The sequence below is a fragment of the Phragmites australis genome, chromosome 1 (assembly GCF_958298935.1).
Source record: "Phragmites australis chromosome 1, lpPhrAust1.1, whole genome shotgun sequence".
In the NCBI taxonomy this organism is placed as follows: Eukaryota; Viridiplantae; Streptophyta; class Magnoliopsida; order Poales; family Poaceae; genus Phragmites; species Phragmites australis.
In genome coordinates, this window is record NC_084921.1 from 2892594 (window position 1) to 2917120 (window position 24527).

General features: G+C 43.3%; 2 protein-coding genes and 1 long non-coding RNA gene across 3 annotated transcripts; 2 read left to right on the forward strand and 1 right to left on the reverse strand.

The window, feature by feature from the left end:
* Positions 1-2715: 2715 nt before the first annotated feature.
* LOC133916829 (uncharacterized) lies at positions 2716-4558 on the forward strand. The gene is made up of 2 exons (XR_009909544.1): positions 2716-3167; positions 3494-4558. It is a non-coding gene; the product is annotated as an uncharacterized LOC133916829 (long non-coding RNA).
* A 1583-nt stretch (positions 4559-6141) lies between these two features.
* On the forward strand, positions 6142-7844 carry LOC133916672 (protodermal factor 1-like). Its single transcript, XM_062360489.1, has 3 exons — positions 6142-6595; positions 6706-7195; positions 7288-7844. The coding sequence occupies exons 1-3, from the start codon at positions 6475-6477 to the stop codon at positions 7619-7621; spliced, it is 945 nt and encodes a 314-aa protein (XP_062216473.1). The 5' UTR covers positions 6142-6474; the 3' UTR covers positions 7622-7844.
* Positions 7845-11702: 3858 nt separating this feature from the next.
* Positions 11703-21340, reverse strand: LOC133916752 (MADS-box transcription factor 3). The gene is made up of 10 exons (XM_062360612.1): positions 21208-21340; positions 20547-20815; positions 14151-14232; positions 12943-13004; positions 12746-12845; positions 12482-12523; positions 12339-12380; positions 12070-12239; positions 11838-11883; positions 11703-11721 (listed from the first exon to the last, which is right to left on the reverse strand). The coding sequence occupies exons 1-9, from the start codon at positions 21220-21222 to the stop codon at positions 11865-11867; spliced, it is 801 nt and encodes a 266-aa protein (XP_062216596.1). The 5' UTR covers positions 21223-21340; the 3' UTR covers positions 11703-11721; positions 11838-11864.
* Positions 21341-24527: the final 3187 nt, after the last annotated feature.

Consider the following 24527-nt stretch of genomic DNA (forward strand, 5'->3'; position numbering starts at 1 on the left):
CACCCGTTCTAGACTTGGTGACATATCGAGATGAGATTGACCAACTGGAGGTTTATATCTTAACGTTGTGATTGTCTCTTGTGTAGATCTATCCCCACTCGTATTTTTTTGGAGTTAGTGATGTTTGTAGAAGAAGTGAAGTGTTGATGTTTCTTTAAATCTTGAACCATAAAGGTTTATAAATTGATCCTCCCTGTGAAAGAGTTGAAGTTGAAGCAAAGAAGGTTTATATTTCTTATTGGGGGGTTTCGACCCGAGTCTGTGGAGTTAGCCAAACAATATTTTTTGGTGTGATTGCATCCACCAAAAAGGATGTTTCTGGGCAACTAATGCCTTGGTTTTAGAACTAGTCGATGAGAGTGTCTCATAATTGGCTGGTATAGTATTAACAGAAATATTGTGTGTTCTTGGATTCATTTTTCCTTCTAAGAGTGAGAAGGCAACGGAATGGTAAAGACCGTCCAATGTAACCGAGATTCGAAGTTTTCTTGGATTCGCTGGCCATTACTGACATTTTATACAAGGTTCTTCCTTTATTGTAAAGCCTATGATTAGACTTACTGAGACGTGTGTTCCATTTGTATGGACTGATGAATGTGAGATAAATTTTCAAACTTTGAAGAATAAGTCAGTGAACGTTCCTTTTCTGGCTTTGCCCGAGAGTGGCAAGCGTTTCGCAGTCTACACCGATATTGTCCGAATTGGACTTGACTGTGTGCTTATGCAAGGAGGTCAAGTAATTGCATATACTTTCAGACAATTGAAAACTTATGAACAGAATTATCCTACTCATGACTTAGAATTGGCTGCAGTAGTTTTTGCCTTGAAGAGTTGGAGGCATTACCTGTATGGCGAGTCATGTGATATTTTCTCTGATCATAAGAGTCTCAAGTATATTTTCACTCAAGAGATCTGAATTTGAGACAACGAAGATGGTTAGAATTAATTAAAGACTATGATCTGACAATTCAGTATCATCTAGGGAAGACGAATGTGGTAGCAGATGCTTTTAACAGGACAGGTGTTCCTAAAACAGTAATGTCTATATTGTTGGATTTGAGTCGAATGAAGATTTCTTTTTGTTTTACTAGTACAATACAGAAGGGGACTCAAATGTTTATTTAGTCTACTATACATGAGCATATTCGTGAAGCTCAACAGCATGATTGTCTTCTTTAAGAAGTTCGAAAGAGAATTTTAACAGGAAAATCAAAAGAGTTTAGTATTGATGAGTATGGTGCAATACGCTTTAGAGGCTGTCTCTGTGTACTACAGAAGGCAGATATGAAAATGGATATATTGAGAGTAGCTCATCGGACTCTTTATACTATTTATCCAGGTGAAACCAAAATGTATCGAGATCTAAAGCAAAAATTTTGGTGGAAAAGGATGAAAGTGGATATTGCTAAGTATGTTGCAGCTTGTGGTGTATGCCAACAAGTAAAGGCTAAACATAAAAGACCTGCAGGATTAATGCAACCCTTAGAAATTCCAGAATGGAAATGGGAACATATCGCTGTGGACTTTATTGTTGGATTGCCTCGTTCACCTCGAGCAGAGATGCTATTTGGGATGTTGTGGATAGGTTTACAAAATCCGCATATTTCATCCCAATGAAGATAACCAGTTCGGCACATATTTTGGCTCCCCTGTATATCAAGGAAATAGTGAGGTTGCATGATGTGTCAAAATCGATCATTTCAGATTGGAATTCTAAATTTGTATCCCAGTTTTAGCAGAGTTTGCTTATAATAATAGCTATCAAGCTAGTATTCAGATGGCTCCTTTTGAGACCTTGTATGGCCGAAGGTGTGTTTCTCCTTTGTGTTGGGATTTTGTTGGAGAGAGATCACTACTTGGTCTGGATTTGGTTCAGCAAACATCAGAAAAGGTATACCAAAATACATCATAACTTGTTGACTGCTCAGAGTCGACAAAAGAGCTATGTAGTTGTCCGGAGACGAGACTTAGTATTTGCAGTTGGCGACCATGTTCTTCTCGGGGTGTCGCCAACCAAAAGTATTGTACGTTTTGGTACCTCTGGGAAATTTAGCCCGAGGTACATTGGACCATTTCTAATCACAACCCGAGTAAGCGGTTGGTTTTACTATCTTGAATAACCAGGCTCGATGAGTGGAGTATCTATGTCTCCCATGTTTCTATGCTAAGAAAATATCTGAGAGACCCTGAGCATAAAATTGATGTTGAATCGATCACGATAGAGAAAGATTTGACCGTAAAGTGCCACCCAGTACGTATTCTGGATTCCTTAGAGCGAGTTATGAGAAGGAGGACTATCAAGTTTGTGAGAGTCCTTTGGACAAATCAATCAGAACGAGAAGCAATTTGGGAACTTAAAGAACAAATACGCAAAGAGTACCCTAAGCTCTTTGAGACTGGTGAGTCATAAGTTTTGAAATATTTTACCTTTATTCTATAGTTGCCATGGAAGCGGCAGAATTCGGGGACGAATTCCTTTAAGGTGGGGAGAATGTAATACTAAATTTTTTTTTAGGAAAAAAGAGAGATTTGACAAAAAGTTGACTTTTTGATCCATTGCTCGTGTGGACGATCGGAGACCGTGGTTGCGTTCATCTCGTCGAGACGAACCCATTTTGCTATTCATACGTCCGTTCCGGGCACTTTGAGACCCGTAGCGAGCCCAATAAATTTAGACCATTCGTTGTTTTTTTTAAAAAAAAAAAAAAAAGAAGAGATAAAGCTCCGGTCGTCACTCGATCCATCCAGACTCTTCGCTCACGTTCGCGTTTGCTCTCTCTTCTCGTTGCTGAGCACGTCGCTTGCCGCTGCTCCTGCCGTCGCCCGCGTGAGCCGCCGTGCGCCGCACGCTGCTGCCGCCGCGCCGTCCGCCGACCGAGCCTGGCCTGCCGTCGCCGTCCTGCTCACCGCGTGCCTACGCCACCGCGCCTCGTGCTGTCCGCCTGCCGCGCGCGCGCCGCATGCAGCTGCGCGCCACTTGCCGCCGTGCTTTGTGCCGGCTGCTGTGTTTTGTGCTGGCCGCCGTGAGAGAAGGAAGAAGCAAGCCACAGAGCCAGCGCAGGAAGAAGAAGCCAGGAAAGAGAAAGGAAGAAAGAAGAAAAAGGGGAAAGTTGGAAATTTCGGATTTTCGTCGGATTCGTCGTCAATTTTTCGAAGGCGATTTCTCGGTAATTTCTGAACATTTGTGGTTGGATTAAATCAAATCAATCAATTCCTGTCGTATTATTTCATGTGATCAATAGTCTGTTTCGTTTCGATAATCATTATTGATTCGAAGATACGATATCCGAGTCGAAGTATTTATTTCGATCATCAGAGCGAAGTCTAATTAGTGAGATTTTAGTTCGACTCTGAATTGAAAATAATGTATCATTTCATGTGATATAATTGTCTGTTCAGTTTTTTTGAATGTAGGCGTATACGCGACGTTTTCAGACGTAGAATTGACGCTTCATATTTTATGTGTTTTAGTTCTAATAGTATGCCTGTCCAGGTGGTACTATTTCTGGACGTTCTTGATCGAAATTTTCTTCATCGTCGGTAAAGGCAAGTGAATGTATTGTATGACTACGCTTTAACCTGTTATTAGGTTACCTACATTCTTTAATTACAATGCATTCATCTGATCTGAATAACTGATTATGAGCTGGTTACTATGCTGTTTACTTTTCCAGAAGTTTACTCGATGATTGATCTATGAAGTGCAGTAAGTACGATATGCCATTCTGCAGTTGTTCATTATTGTTTTATGCAATGTTGTTTTAAGTCTCAAGCATTTTTCGGGAGTTATGTCGGTTATGCTTGAAGCACGTCATACGTATATATCTCATGCATTGGAAGTTTGTCGTCGTCTTCTGGCCGCGACCGTACCGGTACAGTACCGTATGTCACCCGAGGAGGGGTACGGTGCACACCCTTACGTTACCCGAGGAGGGGTAAGGGTGACCCTTACGTTACCCGAGGAGGGGTAAGGGTGAGAAGATCATATCATACGCATGGTTATGTCTTCTTAGGGTATGGTGCACACCCTTACGTTACCCGAGGAGGGGTAAGGGTAAGGAGAGCATATCATGTACATGGTTGTCTTCTTATGGAATTCAATGAATCATTCGCATCGAATTTTATTTCCTTTAAGTTAGCTTGTATATAGATATATATGCGGCTCTGAAGGCTTATACCAATCGATTGTTAAAATATTTAATGTTATTGTTGGACTTGCTTAGTCAGAATTATTTCTCCTAGTGGTGGCGGTCTGTTTCATTACTAGTTTCTATTTAGAATTGTTAGCACATTCAACTGTGGCTAAATAGTTTTTTGTTAAAGTACCTTTCACTTGCTGAGATTTTCGAATCTCACCCGTGCTTTCTTTACAGGTATGTTTAGATGTTAACGTGCATTTTGGGGATGGATCTTGGTAGCTGCACACACTACCTCATCACCATGTTGATAGCTCAACCGGTGTTATAAATGGTGTTTTTGGTGGTCTGTCGTTTGCTTGGTTCATGTTGTGGTGAGACGCTGGTAGCGTCGTGAAGGTTATATATATGCTGGTTATATCTGTTTCTGCCTGTCTGTGATATTTCTTTTGGTCAGTTATACCTCTTTATAGAGGAAATGCTGCCAAAATGTCCTATTTTTCATATAAATAGGCTTAGTTGTAAAGTAGGGTGTTACACCTTCGTTTCGTTCCCTTCTGTTCTGCAATCATGCAAAAGCTCTCGATCTCCTCAGTCTTCTTGTATTCATCGGTGTATGCGTGTGCATGCATGGCCATGCGTGGTGAGGTAAATCAATGGAGGAGGTAATTGCAGACGAAGGACTGTGCTGGGTTGCATGTGAAGCTCACATGGAGGGAGAGGTTCGTGGTCGTGGGATACCTCGTGCCACTGTAAATATACCCCACGCAATTCCTCCTCTGATCGATCTCACACAGTCAATACATCCGGCGATTTCTCTCCTCTCCTCTTGTAAACTGCAAGATCAGGATGAGGTTGATATGCTCCAGATCGCAGAGATGATCTGTCTTCAATTGGGTGAAATTTGCCAGAGAGTTTTAGCCAAATTATCGCCAGGCAGGCAGTACACTTGGATGTTCATTTGCCTGACCTGATCGATCGCAGGAGATGTAAACTGTCGCAAAATTTGCTTTCATGGATGGAAGAGTGCGGGCTGCAGAACGCAAATGCTCTCACTCTGCGTTGCAGCAATCACACACCACTCTGATACGTCCTACCTCAGTTAACCAACTGCTTTTCTCTGCGAGCTGTAAAAACTTCAGTTCTGTGGTTTCTGATGCTAGTATTCAGAATATATCGAGCTCAAGCAATTCTAATCACCGAACTGCAGTTGATTTATCTTTTTGACGATGGGCTGAATTGCATGCAGTTGATAACCAAGCCAATTGCTTCAAGAGATAACAGTAAAACAGCATATGCATGTGAAGATCTTTTCATTGCCAGTGCATCGTCTCATGGATCCACATTGCATCGCAACAATCACAAGGCGCAGGTCCAAAAAAGAGACATGCATTTACTGGATCGCTTCAACTGCACTAGTGCAATATATTACCCATAACTGTTCCAAACAGCTGGGCCGACCGACCAGCTTGCAATCGAAAACAAATGCCCCTAGACAACACTAGCATGGACCCCCGACCTGGACCGTGCAGAGGCAAGAACTCAGCAGCCTTTATTCATTGCAGCATCTATGGCTCGTGGAGTATATACAGATCGATGGCCACCCAACCAGGTCAAGAGAGGATCATGGCCAGATTAAAGGCTTCAACAGATTTGCTTGCTCAGAATCAACGCTTACAACGAGAGCCTTGATGTGATTAAGCCCAGCCATTTCGTCTGGTTGCTTGACAGTTGAACCTTGTGTGATCATACTACTCAGAGACTCAGAGCCATGTACAGTTGCTTTTTCTAATTATCTCCATCTGGATTAAATTTAAATCGCATAATTTACAGTGATAACAAAGGAAGTATTTTACAGTGTCTTGATCGATCATCTTGATCACCAATTAGAGCTCAACAGATCATGTATGCGTGTGCCTCTGTTTTCATGGCTGACAACACTACAGGAGTGCATTACGAAAAACGAAAAAACAGAGCCTAGTGAGGAAGAACTTGCTGCCGCGGGCAAGGAGCAAGGAGAGAGACGAGACAGTCGAATCGAATCGAACAACGCATCAGCCTACTCCTGCTGTGGATGGAGGCAAGCGCACGCCTTGCCTAGTCGGATGATCGATCCATGGACTGGTGGATACCTTGATGCGCCCATTGAATTCCCTTGCCAACTACCAGCTGCGTCATCTGCGACCTCATCAATTTACGACGCTCGCCTTCAATTCCCATGGCGCCAGTCTGGTAGCTTCTGCTCCCGCTATTTATACCCACACGCTGCTCAGCTAATCTTCACCACTCCACACCAGTAGCAGGCAGAGGAGGAGGAGGCGAAGCAGCAGCCGCAGCCATGGAGGCGAAGAAGACGGCGAGGGCTGTCCTTGCGAGCTTCGTGCTCGCTGCGTTGGCCGCTCAGGCCTTGGTCGCCGTGGTCGAGTCCAGGAGCAACCCCATGGAGAAGGCGAGCCAAGGTACACGTCCTTCTCCTCGAGCTGCGTGCAACATTGTTGCAAGGCATTCATGCAGACATGCAGGTTGTAACAATGCTTAGTTGACACGGCGAAATGTGTGGTTGCCGCAGGTGACGTGAAGAAGCCAGACTGCGTGCCGGCAATGGACCCGCGCACGTTCCCCGGGATCGGCGGCGGGCACGGGGGCATCACGCCCGTGCCGTCGCACGGAGGCTCCAGTGGGACGACTCCGTCCCACGGCGGCTCCAGTGGGACGTCCCCATCCCACGGCGGCGGTTACGGGACGCCGTCGCACGGGGGTTCTGGAGCGCTGCCTTCCCCGTCCCACGGCGGGTACGGGACGACACCGGCGGCGCCGTCCACTGGCGGGGTTTCCCCTTCGCCGTCCCATGGGGGCGCCTACGGGAGTTCCCCCTCGCCGCCCAATGGAGGCGCCTACGGGAGCTCCCCGACACCGTCTCACGGGGCCTACGGCGGGACGCCACCGGCGTACGGTGACTCTCCGGCGACACCGTCGCACGGAGGCTTCGGAACCTCCACGCCGACGCCGTTCATCCCCGTCGACCCCCACAGCCCCGGCGTCCTCCCGGGGACATGCGAGTAAGCCGCTTACGCTTCCATCGCCTTATTTTTTGCTTGTAAAATCAGTCACAGCTGACACTGTGCCCACATTGGCATACGTTTCCTGTCAGTTACTGGAGGTCGCACCCGATGGAGATCTGGTCCGCGATCGGCGGCCGGTGGCCGAGCAGTATGGGCCACTTCTTCGGCACGGCGGGCAGCGCTGCGGCCGGCGGAACGGACGTGAGCATCCAGGACGCGCTGGCGAACACGAGGACCGACGGCGCGGGCGCGCTGCTGCGCGAGGGCGCCGCGGCGCTGCTGAACTCGATGACACTCGCGGGGTTCCCCTACACAACGGAGCAGGTGCGGGACGCGTTCGCGGCCGCGGCGGCGGGCGGCTCGGACGGCGCCGCGGCGGCGCAGGCTGCGGCGTTCAAGAAGGCCAACGAAGGGAGGGCGTAGATCTTAGAGAGAGCGTGGCAGCTGCACTCATGCATGATCCATCTGCGATTACGTTTGGAGTATTTGTTGGTTTGATGGTTACTTTATTTTTTGTGTTTTTGTGTGAACATCTGTGGTGTAATCACTCATGTTTTGCTGTGTTTTCGTATGGATCGATCGCAATGAACGAATGAAGCAAGCTGTCCTAGTCGGATTCGAATCCTGATAACAACCAGTTTTTGCATTCTTCGTGCTATGAATCTTTACATGTTAGTCTCACCATGTACAAGGTGACACACAGTACGGAGTACGCACTGGCTTGCAATCGATTACTGGTATATTTCGCCAATCCCGTACGTCAGTGCGAGACGCATCGACCGTATTCACAAGGTGACGGTAGCGCAACGGTACATGTCTGCTGCCTGCGAACCTTAATGCGCAGGGGCGGATTCCTGGGGTGGCTCGAGCCCCCTACCGGCATGCGGACCATAGTCCCGCTCGTTCTTTGGGGTCTATGGATGAAGGAGAGGAAGAAGAAGAGCAAGAGTAAGAAGAGAAAGAGGTTGAGGAACTCTTATACCTGGTTACTCTATGTTTTTTTAAAGGAGTAAGACTTCAGCTTATATTGAAAGTCAATAAAAGATATCTGGAAAAACATATCCCAGAAACAAAAGAAGAAGCTGGGGACTCCCAACTTGTGAGACCAGAACCAAGCGGCCATTGTGTGCTAGCGCAACACATGCAAAAGTAACAGCAGATAGAAACTATCCTATTACATCAAGAGTCCAGAAGCCCTACAGCTCATAGACATCAGAAGGAGGGCTCTCAACCAGAGTGAATCCACACATCCACTCCCTGATCTTCGTCATAGCGTCGTTCACTTTGAGCTTATCATCTTCTCTTAACAGGGAGCTCCAACTTTGCACGAAGTAGACAACGAGGTATAAAATTTCATTAGGTTTGTTTGAAAACTTCATCTCGATCATCATTTTGTTTTTGGATCGCCATAATGCCCATGCAAGATCTGCAAAAAAGAATAAACCATATTTTTGAGAATTTTTGAAAAGGCTCTAAAGCTAACTTATCCCTAAGTCAGCCACCAAGCACTGGAAACTATTCCATCCAAAAGTCTCTCGCAAGGCGCTCCGGATACACTGAGCAATGACATAGCCGAAGAAAATAAGATTGATATTTTTCTTATTTATCGCACAGGTTACATCTCTCACTTCTTTTCCACCCCTTATCTTAAGAGAAATGGCTACGGAGAGCTTATTGTGTAGCATGTGCCATAGGAAAACTTTAATTCGAAGGAGGAGTTGACAACTCCAAATGTCCCAAGCCCCCCTCTAGGAACACGCTCAAAGGTGAGAAACCTACACAAAGATTTAGTGGTGAATATCCTTGATTTATCCAAAGTTTAGAGGACTTCATCCTGATCCTCATTTAGCTGAACATTTTGCAATCTTTGCATTAAATCTTCCCAATGTGATATGTCCCTCTCAACGAGGCTTCTTTTGAACTGAATGTCCCAAATTCCAATACACCAGCATTTAGAGACTAAGACATTTTGATGAGCACACATATAAAAAAGATTAGAATACTGGGTTTTCAAAGGTGTATCTCCTAGCCATATATCCTCCCAGAAGAAAACATTTCTTCCATTATTAACTTTGTAAATAGCTCCTCACTGAAATAGATGTTTGACCTTATGCAGTCCTTGCCAAAGAAGAGAAGTGTCTTGGTGTTTTGAGGTGAAGAAATTACCCTCTGGTATATATTTGGCTATGAGAAGCTAACATCAGATCATAGCAGTTTTTCAGATCCATTTGACAAATAAGCATTTATTCATGATCATAGTGCTTAAAATGCCAAGACCTCTATAGTCTTTTGGTCGACATATGGATTCCTATTTGACTATATGGTACCTGTTCACATTTTCAGACCCGCTGGAAAATTCTTGTCCTAATCGTGTCCATCTTGCTATAAGCACCAACAGTTAAATGGTAAAAATACATGGGGAGACTGGTTAGGTAAGAATTTGTTATGATGAATCTACCCCTGGAAGTCAGATTTTTGCCACTCAAATAATCAAGTATGTTAACCACTTTGATGAGAATCTCAGAGAAAGCATCTATCCCAAACGGTGATAAAAATAAAAATTCCTAGATATTTGAAGAGGAGATAGCCTAATTAACAATTCAACATATTTGTCACTTTTTCTTGACCAAGTTGATTCATTCCAAAAGCATGGGCGAAGGAGACATCTAAAAACTGCAGTGTAACTGTTAAAAAAACAAAAAGATGGCGGGAGACGAAGACTTCCTCTCTTTCTTTTTTGAGGGAAGAGAGGAAGGCTTACTAGCTAGCAGTGGGAGCTGGGTTGGTACTACGAGATAACGAGAACATGCTTCATTTTTCTGTTGCAGCAGGCCATTGTGGACCTGACTTTTGGGCTTCGGCATATACGTGCACAGTAGAGGCCTGGAGTCCGCGACTGGTGGCCCGTGGGATGCAGAGGAAGTCGGTGGACTTCTCCACGCCGCTGCAGCTGCCCCACGAGATTTGCGTCGAGATCAAGCGGCGCGGTCGACGAGCGGCCCACGGCCCACTCACGGGGCCCGTCCGCAACGCTACGCCGCAGCCACCGAAGGCCACTTCGCCAGCCGCACAGGCACCGCCGCTAAGGATGGCAATTTCCCCCGTCGGGTCGGGTCCCTGCGAATTTCAGATCCAAGGGGGGCGGATTTGGGTGAAAAAAAATCCTGCGAAGCTATTCGGATCGGGTCGGGTCGGATCTTAACTCAGGTCAGGTTCGAGTTTGGGTCTATTTTTTCACCCGTGGGTGTCACCGAAACCCGAAACCGCACCCGCCCAGCCCAGCCCCGCCCCACCCTGCTCGCCCGCCCCGCCTCGCCCCGACCCACCACCGTCACACTACCGGGTTTCGGGTTGCTCTGTTGGGTTTCAGGTCCCCGTCGGGGCCGGGGGCGGGAGTGGTTTTGCGTCCGATATTGATTTCAGATTCGGGTCGGGTTTGACGAGTCGGGTTTTAAATTCGGATCTGTTTCAGCAAAACCCGACGGAGCAGGACCCATTGCCATCCCTAACCGCCGCCGTCTGCACGGAACTGCCACCCCGCCCCCCTCGACTCCGGCTTCGTTGCACGGCACGGCGCGGCACGCGCGCGCTGCGGCATCACGGTCAGCGTCGTCCCACGCCTGTTGGCCCGTCCGCACCGGCACACGGCTCCACGTCTCTCGCCGCCGTCTGCGCGGAACTGCCACCCCGCCCCCCTCGACTCCGGCTTCGTTGCACGGCACGGCGCGGCACGCGCGCGCTGCGGCATCACGGTCAGCGTCGTCCCACGCCGGTTGGCCCGTCCGCGCCGGCATACGGCTCCACGTCTCTCGCCGCCGTCTCCTCAACCAGGTGCACGCACGGACATACGGCAGAGTAGCCGGCGACACCAAGCGCGCGGGCGGCGGCTGCAAGGAGTGGAAAAATCTTCCCAACGGCGAGGTAACAACAACCACTGCACTTCTCGAGTACCACTCTAGAGTCCTACTGTCCTAGTAAAGTAGATGCATCGTCATCACATCATGCGCGCGCGCACGAGATATGGAACTCATCATGCACTAGAACATGACATCTCGACACCTATGCCTTAATAATCCGTATAGTATACACTAGAAAGTTATTTTGCAGATCAATGTTCGCCGGAAAACAAGGGTCCGGCCGGAAGAGGAGATAAATCATATACCACAGCAATTATCCATCACACATTCGTGTGGAAACCATACAGTAATATAACACACATGTGATTAACTGAAGAATGCGAATTTTTGTCTTAATTTAGCATCTGATTGCACAAACTGGAGTACGTACTGGGGATAATATTATACATACAACTTAACACATACTGGCCGGTGCAAGTCTCTTGCGGTGAGCAAGCTGGTGGTGCTGCGGCGTGGAGCAAACGCTCACAAGTCACAAGTGTTTACCGTACGGATATACGTTACAGTACTTCAACTGCTAACAGTAGTAGTAACGATCATTATTGTACAAACATAGAATTACTTGATCTCGGACACATGATACACCTGCGTGCCTTCAGGTTTCATCTGCAAGACAGTAAAGAGCACTGCATTAAGATACAAATATAAATTCACATGTTAGCAACTTGATATTCCTATCTAATTATTGATATACTAATCCTCAGCTATTTAGTGGGGATTACCTAATATTTGGCAGTGTGTAGACAAATTTAACTGAATCGCTGTTGGCTGCAGAGTAGAAAAATAAAGGGACAGGAAAACTGAATTAGCATTGGTGCATGATACAGTCAAAAGTCGAAATTGTTGTCTTGAGTCTCGATATCTATAGCTAAGCAGGTGTTAGAGGTATAAACATATATATGCACATAAACTGCATGCAAATTAAAGGGGAACTATACATGTATATATATTTACCCGAGTTGAAGGGTTGTTGGTTGCAGCTGATGGGAGTAATGCTGAGGCTGCTGCATGATGCTCACTTGCAGGAAGTTTCTCGAGTCGTATGGGACCATGTGATCGTATTCACTTGTTGATGGCGCCCCCAGCATGTTTATTGGCTGATGCCCCCTCTCATTCTCAGAGACCTGCATGCAGAAATAACTTGAATTTCAGTGACCACAACTTAAAAGACCAGGGTCATCCTTGCAACGAATCTGCTCTGACAAACAAGCTGCTGTATTTACCTTGCTCCTTAAGTACATATTGTCATTTTGTAGCTCCATCTCCTGAAAAGAAAAAAAATAATGCCACATGTTATTTGGTACGTACGGAAAAAGGGCCGGGGGAGAAAACTACCCCCAGAAGGGGAATGTTTAATTTTACTAACCCTTTTCTGCATATACTCAACTTCAGCATTTAACAGCTCATTCTGCAAGAAAGGCATTGTTTGTTACACCGGCACAACATTGAAACGAATTACATAAAGCATATTTGTTTCCCATATGCATGGATAGCTGCAGGCATTTCTAGTCCTCAAAACTTCCAAAGGGCCTGTTTCGATAGGGAGGATTATTGCTCTAGGAATTTTTAAGATTTAGTTCAGGTTCTTAGAATTCGCTGGAGATATGTCACTGTTACATAATATATATACCTTTCTAGCTCTAATCTTGCCTATCCCTTTCTCCAGCCTGCCCTCCAGCTGCTTAAGTTCCCTGAGGCTCATGCTATTTATTGCATCTCCTACTAAGGTCCTACAAGATCAGTAGACAAGTTAGATATCGCGATGTATTACTTTATTTGTTAATTAAGACAAAATAAACTGGGACATTCTAATTCGAAAGCTTTTACCTGTTTGAGTTCTGCAAGCTACTGATCGTCTGGCGCAGCTTGGAGGATTCCTGCTGGTAGTACTGCAAGTTTACAGTATGAATGCATTCAGTAAATAAAACTTTCGCTAATTGCGATAGATAATTGACCTTACAAAGAAGACAACAGTATCAGAAGCACTATGTAAATTTTAGACTTGTTTTAACTGAAACAAATTATTCGTGATGTCCTAGTTGACCAGAAGTGAAACCACTAAAACATATTGGTTTCCCAGATAAACTTTAAATAATTTATAAATATCATTCTAGATTTTATTTATGTATCTAAAATGATTATCTTTATATAAAAGCATTATGCCATTTCTCAGGATCTCCTCATATGAATACCGATAATGGACTACATAATTATGCACCTGCAGTTAGCAAGTCTGAAAGTATGAAGAGGAAGCACTGCAGTCTGAGGCTCTGAGCTTCATATAGGCAAAAGAAAACATCCAGGAGTACGTACACAGGTAAGCCATGAGATAGTATGGAAATTTTCTAGGTGAACGATAAATTCAGATACCTATATCATATGGCCATAAATCGATCTCAGATTTCTTTTATTAAGCAGCTGCATTTCTATATTAATATTTCATGTGGAGCCACGGAAATTAACCTTCAGAGACTGCTAGAGTAGTACGATGTTATGTATTAGCTTAATACTAAATGGATGGTGGTACTGTTTCTAATACCGAATTTTTTTGGTCAAACTAAGTTAATCAATCGGTGGTTGAACTCGGTGCATGTTGGGTCTGCTTGATGGTGTGCATATACCACAAACACAACATGACAACATGGGTGATCAGAATATTGTGGCACTGATTGTGTGCAGTTTGCTCTCTGTTGGTGTGCACAGATTTTGTTTCTATTGTCTAAGATTTCTCCATCCCCGTGCGTTCTTAGCATAAAATTGTGCTATAGGCCCATCAAAAAATCACCTATGATCTGCTGGATCAAACAGAATCCATAGTGCTTCAGTGTAATAACCATTGTGTAATGCCCGTACTTTCTGCTCAGAATTTCTTGTCTGAATATTTTGCTCAGAGAAATCATGTTTGGCGTAGGAATGTTGATGTACAATACTTGCATTCAAAGATTTCTCCTAGATTTGACTTCTGAAATTGGCTCCATTCACATTAAGGAGTCAACTCACAAAATTGTTTGACTGAAAGATTGACATGATTTTACCTGGGCATTGACTTCTGCAACTGCGCCAGAGTTGGAGGTGTCACTATTAGCCTTTTTGTACCTCTCAATGGTGGCCTTCACACTGCATGCAAAGGTGTTCACTATTGGAGTTAGTACACAGGCTTGTTGAAGGAATTAAAGAAAGCACTTGGTATAATCACATGTGCACAAACAGTTAACTGTTTCAGAATAACATAATCATATGAGAACTCGAAATCATACACTCGATAGATAGATAGATAGCAGAAAGCTATATTTGGCCGATGGAAATTTGCGAGCTGATGAAATGCTTAGATATGACAGAAGGTCCCAAGGACAAATTAGTTGCCCAAGGTTGTTCAGTATCTTCGCTTCATTCACTATTGAAAGGACCAACAACAGTAAGCAGAATGCACTCTGCAGGTCCTTTATGCCTTCAAGAGTAAAAGGAGATACAGCCCGTACAATGCAAACAAGAGACCGAATAGTAGAATCCAACATCATAGAACACATTGGTCCGAAGCCTGTGCTATCGCAAGTTTTCCATGAGCTAAGCTGCTTGCAACAGTGGGGTTCCTCTTTACCGAGAATCTTTTGCCTGTCGCTGCGTTTGGAAACTACATGTCCAAACGCAACTAGACTTCAGAGCTTCTCTATGGCACAGTACCACCCTAGCTACAGTCTTCAGGCTACTCACCATAGCTAGTAGTATGTGCCATGTTTAATGTTGGACAATGGTGTCCAGGCATGATCAATCACCTGCTATGTCATTGTTCATATATATTGACGTAATCGATATATCCACAAGGTTCTCCTAAAGGGAAAAAACGATAACAGAAGGCCACGAGCTGCGTAGGAAACAGTAGCTAGCGGAAAACAAGTACTGGATACCGAAATGCTTATGTGTTGTAAACATAACAAAGATAAACAATTAGCTTAACACTAGTATTTAATTGGGATCCACATGTGCATTACTTCCCCTAAAATTTAGGCACTCCTCAAAAGTAGTTCACTTTTAATTTTATGGCATATTTTGGTATATAGATGAAATTACCCTTTACAAATATAGTCTTACATTGCAGCCTCTGATATGGCACAGTCAACATAAGAAAACCATATAATCACGATTCTTGCATGGTTATATACGTATAGCCTTTAGTTCTGCTCAACTCCATGCTACAGAAAGATGATATTTTTTGGTAAAAAGAATAAATAAGTGAATGTGTTTAAAGAATTCCAATTCATATGCATTACATTTTTTCTTTAAAAAGGAAAAAATTAGCAAAAGAAAAAGAATTACGTAGTTGATACTATTAGTTTTATTTTGTTTGTTAGTACTTCATATAGTTTTTCAGATAGTTCAATATCCCAAGCATCTGAGGGACAAACGGTTTCAGCTTGCCTACAATTTTTTTTGCGGGCAATGGCAGGAGTTCTGCCTTAATTTATTAAGAGAAGGGGAAACAAATGTGTCCAATTTATAAACCTGAGGACGCCTTCAACGGCGTAAAAGTTCACATTACAGTGGAACACAATGCGGTAGTATGAACGCCTCACCCCTCTAAAAACACAATTTGCCTACATCAAACATAACTTTGATGGGAAAGTACTTGATTTTTCCAATCAAGAAAGTCAGACTATTAACAAAATACTTCAATAGTGGGAAAAATCAAGTACAATAGTCTGACTTTCTTGATTGGAAATAAAATATCCAATTTTCCTGAACAGAACAGGGCATGGAATTTTGCTGTGATAAGAACAACCATAGCTATGACTACTCACTTAGTAAGAAAACAGCGAAGATGTTCCTACAAGCTTAAGGAATCGAACTTTCCTTTTCAGAATACAAAACTAGAACACATATGGGAATGTTGATACTTTCCATCAAACAAGAACAGCACATACCCCAATTCAAGTTCAATAGATTTTGAACTTAAGTGATGGGGGGTGTACACCCAGAATTCACATCATTGACCTAAGGCTCTGTTCATTAAGGAATTAATTGAACTCCAGCACTCTATTTCAGCAGGCAAATCCTTATGCTATAGATCAGTCCATTCCACTGCTATTTTTTGAGCAAAATTATTCCCCTGCTATTAATGTTGGGGAAACGCCCCAGCTATGAGATATTTAGTTAACGTACGGTGGTATATCTGTAGCGATTATAGTACTCCAGTTACCACGTCATATGTAGAGGAGTGAAAAGCACAAAATATCTTCATACGCATATGATTGTAAGATAATATCTCAGAAGTAGTCTGGTAATTTCTTCTGCACATCCTCTTTATAAAATAAGCTTTTAAGGGGCAGGAGGACTCTAACTTCTCCACCAATACAACAGACTCTCTTCTTTCTCGCATTTTGGTTCTTAGTTCATCCTTAAGCTTAAGCATACTTGTTGTAAGAGGCTCTCGCTGTATTCTGTTCGGGACACATTTTCGTACTCCGACAATTAATTTCAGAAAATAGCTCTTCACTGTAACTTATGTTTCTTATGTAGTTATGTGGAGTGCTCGGTGATGCAAACCCGTACATAACCAAAATACAAATGATCAGAGAAAGATGAAGAACAGCCACGGAAACCTACCAGCTAGTAACACATCAGCGTAAATTTATCAATATATATAACACTTATTAGAGAGAGAAAAAAGCACCTCCCTAACATAGAAACAGAATAGATAGATGCAGAATGCTAGGCAGGTAGTGATCATTGCATACCAAACGTATCCCACAAAATTCTCAAAAGATATTCTTCGAAGATCTTTTGTTCCTGCTACTGGAAAAATAATTGGACTGCTCTGGTCAGGTCTTCTCACCACATCCTTGAAGTCATTTATCCACACACATTTGTTCAAAAAAATTATCCACACACAAAATATGCAAAACGTCGCATAAAATACCCAACAAATTAACAATCATGCAAGTTAAAGAATAGATCTGCCCTCCGTCCGAAAGACCATTATCCAAGCCAAGAGATGCTTGAGCAACGCAGAATGCCACATCACAAGAACTAGTGCAGCCACTCGCATCCCTCTCAGACTCCTCGCGCGCCAATGCAAAGGGTCAAAGGGATGAAACCTTAGCATCGTCGAGGGCTCTGTTGGCTGGCCAGTGCCCACAGTAGATGGCACAGGATTTCACATGATTGGATGGGAACAGCGAGTATGTAATAATGTTTTACCCAATGGGCAATGGAGTGCAGCCAGCCAGCCAGCCAGCAGCACACAATGCAACAGCCCTAGGGCCCTTGGCTTTTTACCCAGCCGATACGCTTCCTTTCACCCAGGCCTTAAGCAGTCTGACCAAAGGCACCAGCTTTCTTTACTCCTCATGCCGTCTCCCAAGACGATGAAGGCACAGTACTCCTGCTGCTGCATGCTGCCCATGCCATTGGCTTCCACACAGGCACAGGCCCATGAACAGAAGGAAAAGGGTTTTACATGCTGCTGCTGCTTTCTATTGAAGAGTTGATACAGTAGATGCATGGCCACGTGTCACCCGTACCGCAGATTAGTACTCCTAGCATGCTGTGCAACAAGTTTTAATGGGAGAAACTGATCCCCAAAAGAATATTTTTTAATTAGTGCATGTGTATTGCTCAATTATTTTTCAGAAATATATGAATAGTGAAACTGATTTCCATTTTCTACTTCTACTTTGGTTAAACAAGGCGAATCCTTTAGTTTGCTAAACAAAATTTCATTTGCTTACGTCACTTAATTTCTTTTTATGTAAACAACTAGTAGTAAGTCATAGGACTCCAGCATGTTATTGCTCGCGTGTCATGTTTCTTGATCTACTTCGATTGAGTAGCAAATGGTGTCAACCAAATGATCCATAATTAAACTGTCTTGTTGTTTATTAGTCATAAACATATCTTTACTTTAATAAAAGAGCCATACTTGGCTTCTTTTCCAAACATACAATTTGGTTTGTTATTGCTCGCAGTAAATTATTTAGCTTGTTTATTTGCATTATCCTATTATTGTGTGTTCGCATTCTCACTAAAAGGCCCATCTTTTGTGAACTTTAGTTGTTCGTTCACATGAACATTAATTAGGAGCTAAAATATGAATGTAAAAAGGAATTCTGTTCTGAGACAGGCATACACAGAAAAAGGCTAAAATACACTCCGATCCTTGTGTAAACCATTTCAGTAATGTCAAAAATATTCTTCAATTTGTTACTGCTCTTTCTTTTTGCACTACATAAAAAAAGTCATAAATGACGGGTGATAACTGTCATATGTGACAATTCCGTAACTATCACTCCGAATACGTCACTGATGACTAAACATAAGTGACAGGTAACAACCCGTCACTTTCTCATCGATGACGGGTCACAACTCAACCCATCACTTATGACTGAAAAATATTTTTCGTGTTTTCAGACACGAAAAAAGTCAAAAAAAAAATTTCACCCGAACCATCCCAACACAGGGGCCACCACCACTCGCCATGTGTCACGTGCTCTGTGTTCCATATGAATCGAACTTAGGACCTCCGCTCGCATGTGTTGCCCCTTACCACCTCACCCTCGTGTGCGTTCTAAGGAAGTCAGATATTTTACCTTTTAATATTTTTTTTGCCAAAAATCATAAGTAACGGGTCACGATTATGATCCATCACTTATGACTGCTTTTTTTATGACAGTTTTTTGTCGAATTGCAATTTAATAGGTGATTTAGAGTGACCTTCAGTAAAATAGACATAATTTTTTACATACGAACTCTGATTTCTATGTTTTTTTTTTACTCTACGGACATCTAAAAAAAAGTTACATTCGTTCCCCCGACTTTGTTGGGTTCGCCGAATTCTTTTAGGCAAAATATGGACTGGAAGATTGAGTTCTCGCCCCTGATGTTTCTGTACCGTTTTTCGACCACGCGTTTGTATCCATAGTCTTTACCCCTTACATCAAACTTGAGCATAAATGTATAATGGCTCATATTCTAGTGCTACTGAGATGAGAAAAAATAAGAGAAAATAAAAAATATAGCAATACATATTTATTGTATAAGCACAAAAAAAGTTATGATAGAAAATTTATTGACTGATACATCTAATGATTGATTAATTAAAATTCATTCACCTGCTCTATTTCATCAAACTTATCATTAGTGACGGATCACAATTTGACCCATCACTAATAGAGTTGTGACCCATCACTAATGACTCTCTAAGATGATCCGTCACTGATGAGTTAGTCATTAGTGACGGGTCACAACCTGACCTAGACCCATTATTTATGACTGGTCAAGGATAATCTGCTACTCATTACTGGCCAATGATAACCCGCTAATAAGTGACGGGATACAACTACGAATTATCAATAATTTCATGTCTCCTTGTCTGTTTTCACTAATTTCGTGACTCCGTGCCACTAATTTCAAGGCTCCTCTTGAAAAGCACAGTCTTGGTGTCAGGGGCATCAACAACTCCCGTGCGCTCGGGCTAAAATTTGCACAGCACAGTTGTGATGCGATGAGATCATGAGAGAGAGCGAGAGAGAGACAGAAATATGGGATGAAGCCCTAACTCAATGGCCGGGAACAGAAGGGAGATGGTGCAAAAGAAACTGAAGAGTAGCTAGTTCCTTTGTCTCTCTTGTTACCTTACACACATACTCTTACATGGACACATACATGCATGTAATAGCTAACACAGCAAGGAGCAACCAACACCAGCTTGCAGCTGCTAGATCTGCTTCTACACAAGCAAAGATACAAAAAGGAAAGAGGGAGAAAGGGAACCCAAGGATGCCTTATATTTTGTGTGCAAATATGCTTGATATTCATGGGGTATGTGAAATCTAAAGCTTCCGCCCCCTTCTCTATCTATCTCTACAACTCTTTCACACAACACAGGAGGGAGGAAGCTAGCAGAGGGAGAAAGGAAAGAGCGTAAATACAGCAAGGAAAGAGCAGGACCACCAGGCCAAAGAAGTTCTCTCACACATGAAAGGCTGAGGGCATGTACACATACCACACACAGCAAGCTCTGTACTAGATCTATCTAAACATCTAGCTCACCTCACCTCACAGGAGCACAAGGGAAAGCAGAAAAAAACACAGAGCATGCACAAAGAAACTGCTGCAATTTCTTTCCCCTTGTTACTCCCCTTAGGAACACCAAAATAAACAAGGCAGTTCATAACAGAAGCAACAAAAGATGTAGCTCCCATTTGACCCTCTCCACCCTTTGCCTCAAGAAAGCTAGAAGCAAACTTGCTCCAATTTGGACAAGAATCTCAAACAAGAAAAGAAACAGCATGCGTAGCATGTAAGATCTAAGATATATGTATGTATGCATATGCATAGCCTTTCTTTGGTGTTGTAAATATATATGCATATGTATTATGTATGTGTGCAGTGTGTATGGAGCTGCAGACCTGCAAGCAGAGATGAAATCTCATCACCTGTTGTTGGAATACTCGTAGAGGCGGCCGCGGCTGGAGAAGACGATGAGCGCCACCTCGGCGTCGCAGAGCACCGAGAGCTCGTACGCCTTCTTGAGGAGGCCGTTGCGGCGCTTGCAGAAGGTGACCTGCCTGTTGGTCGTGTTCTCGATGCGTTTGATCTCGATCTTGCCCCTCCCCGGCTTGTCGCTCGCGCTCCCCGCCGACGGCCCTGAGCCGGCCGGCGCCGGCTGTTCTCTCACCTTGGACGGCCCACAGCTCAAATCAGTCTGAACAAGCAAAGAAACCAAATTAACTAATGCAAAAAATATACACGGGATAATTGAGCAAATCAAATATAAAATAAATCCAAAGGTAGATGTGGCATGCAATGAGCTCGCTGTGATCTTTCTGGTTTTCATGATGAGTTGCTACTTATCTCTTGGTGTATCAAAGGAAAGGAGCAGCATATACGATCCATTTCCTATCTTGAACTTTGCCTTTTGTGGTGTGTTTTCTTTTCTCCTTAAAATTTGGAGACCTTAGCCGCCATGTATATATCTTCCTCTTGTTGCCTCTCTAGCTAGATCCTTACAACATAGCAACCAAGATTCTACTACCTATATAGATGATGCAAAGAGAAAGGAGGCTAATTTCCAGAAGCAAAGCAGGAAATAATTACCATCATGTTCAGCATGGATTGTATGGCAGTGACTCTTTGGGCACTGGAGAATGAGATCCACAGAAGGAAAGAGGGTTGTGTGGGATATGAGAGGAGCAGGGCCTGAGCAGGAAGAGGAAGAGGAGGTGAGGTATTAAAGAGAGGTGGTGAGGGAAAGGGAAGGAGAAGGTATGTAAGGTGCAGTTAGCAGCAGCTGTAGTGGCCAATTCCTACGGCCCTTGTTGTTCCCCTTCTGATTTGCACTACTCCACAGCCTTTTTGATTTACCATTTCTTTCCCTACTCTTTATTTACTCTTTGATCTCTCTTGCAGCTGGTGTCAGGTGTGTCTGTGTGTCTCCATATCCATTTACCTCAGCATGTAAGCTCTTACTCTGTGCGTGTAACTTGGGGGCATTGCTTTGTTTGTATTGGTACAGGGTTACCCCAAAGACCGTTATGCTGCAGCAAGGCTATTTCTTGCTTTCCTCTTTCCGGTTTGCATGCACTTTCAGAAAAGTGAAAGACAGTTCTCCAGGATTGACCTGTAACTATGCTATTACATGCTAAGCTAAGTTTGTTTACACGTAAAAGATTTAGTCGAATAGTCAATTCTCTCGCTAATCCGTTCGCAAAAAAAATCTTTTGCTAATCAACATGATGCAAGGCGCTTTGTTGCCGCACAAAATTGAAGTTTCTTTTTTCCTTTTCTTTTTGGAGGGATAAGTTTGAGTCTTTAATCCAGATGTTAACCATACAATTCTCCTATTTTGTGCAGTGGTACCTCATATTTTATTTCTCTTTTTTTTTTCAGTTCAATTTGTTCATAGTTTGTGTTCAGAGTGAAGTAGCTACAGGGCATGCACATGCATGCATGAGACATTGTGTGGCCTATCCCCATGTGACACCGCACAAACACTGCCCCATTTCTGTTTGGCACGCATATGTATGATGCAGAGATGTATAATGGCTAAGTACTCTCCCCAGCAACATCCTATTTATTTCAGCTCTTCCTTTCAGTTGCTCTCATGGGACCCCTATCTGGCTAGCCCAACCCTGGCCCTCCTCACATATTGTGATGGATGCATCACGCTAGCTCTCCTTTGCCCACCACCATCTTCCACTCACCCGGCCATCTCCATCACCGGCCTCTCCTGCAGGCCTCCAATGAAGGTCGGACATTAGGAGCCCTTGTTCTTCAAAAAACCTTGCTACCTGTAAATTTCAAGGCAATATAATTTACGCATCCATCGTGCCGATTAATTTTGGTCCGGTGGAAGCGCACCCTCGACGTGTTCGTTAATCAAGAACAAGAAGTTACCATTCCATGAGCTACCCTAAGTCCCTAATCCATGTATGGACAGTGCCAAGATTGGTTGTTGGTATGGAGCCATCAGAGTTGGAAACATGATCCTAGATGTGTGACACATATACTACTGCCGCTACCACACATTTGACTCCAGAGGACTAGCTGGTACAAAGTTTAGCTGCTAAGTCACTTTGCAGAAGGAGGTATATATTTTCCTCTCTCAAAAATAGAGCAAGAAAGTTAAAAAAAAATCTTCTAATATTGTTGGCTGACTGACTTTTATACATAGGCTCTTGTCGTCTTTCCTGTGTATGCATAAGGAGAAAAGCTATGTGGCTGTTAGAAGGGGCCACAATTATTCAGAAAAATGCAGGCTGTTGCTTTGTTTCTCCAAAAAATGTTGCCACAGCCTCAAGCCACTAGATCCTTGTTGCTGTGAATATCAGCACAAGCCATGCATTGATGCATGCCCCCAAAAAATCTGTACCGGAAAAGAAGAAACTAAGTAATGGCAGATAGTTTCAGAGAAATTTATACAGAGAGAACCAGACAATTAGAAAAAACAAGTCTATGTGGCATCAAATCAACTACTACATTTGGCACTTGCCAGAAGGACTGAAAGGTACTGATTGAACTGAACCATGGTGATCTGATATGAAACCTAAACGTCCAATCAAATACCGGAGATCGAGCGGGTGGTTGACCGCTGCACACATGCTATTAATAACAGGTGCATGCTTTGGCAGAATTTTTTTGGGGCCATTCATGTATTTCACCAACGCATCAGAAGTTATTAGACTGGTAGGTTTCTGAATCTACTTATATATCAATAAAAAATTAACTTGACTAAGAATAACTCCCGGACTTGATGATCCTGTGTTGCACCGAAAGCGATGGCTGATTCGATAATTTCAGAATTAGGTGGGCAATCCATGCTGTAAGCATGAACATGAGTCTACTGTGGATAGACGTTTGTGCTTTATAAGATATCGATACTTGTCAAATTTTTGGACCACAAACTATACTGAATTTTTTTTGGTTTATGAACTGCTAATTGGACCAATCAGAACTTATAAGACATCTCCAACGGTTTTCTTTCACGAGTCTCATTCTCTTTCCGTAGGGATTCCTGTTTCCTTTAACATTCTAACGATTTTTCTTCACGATTCTCTTCACGAAGTGATTCTCAAGGTTATTCCTTTCACCCCGGGGTTCTCTCTCATTTCCCTTTGCAAATCTTTTCAAAGAGAAGTTGTTGGAGATGAGAAAAAATAAAAAGAATGTGAACGGGGAGGGGATCAGAAAGGGAACAAAATGAAGAGAGAATGATTTGGAGACGTCTAACTTTCTTTCTGAAAACGTCATACAATGTTAGTACTGTTCACCAAGGTGATCAATTATGTATCTAATTTCTTCGCTGCTTTTGATTGGGATCGTCCTTGTAGTAGAAAGATCTTCATTCTTCTGCAAGCCCACCGATTTAATTAAGGAAGAATACACTAAAACATTAAAAAATAAAAGGGACGAGCACTCACTACTACAGAAATAGTTATCTATGTCCCCTTTCACTATCGGTTCAATAATAACTGGATATCACTACTGGTTTATAAGCTCCAGACATATATAAAAAGCAGAGCCATTAAGAACTGGTAGTGATAGTCATTATCACTGCCCCTTCTTGTTATGAACTGACAATGATACATCATTGCTAGTTGATAACACGAACTGGTAGCGATATTCAAATTATTACAGTTGGTTCTTCGTTCGAACTGGCAATGATACATCATTGTCGATTCGTAACACAAAATGACAGTTATATTAGTTCATTAAAACATGTGCCTTTAATAACCGATAGCGATAATTACTAGTTGTATTTTACGGACCTGCAGTGATACTAAAAAATTCATACGACTTCCTGCGTCCTCCTGCTCGACTTCTCCTGAGCGCCTTTAAAATTGCGTGCTCCCAATCGCTCTCACAGTCTCCCTGCTCTCACCTGATCTCTCTCTCCCACTCTCACCCTCTCCCCTCCA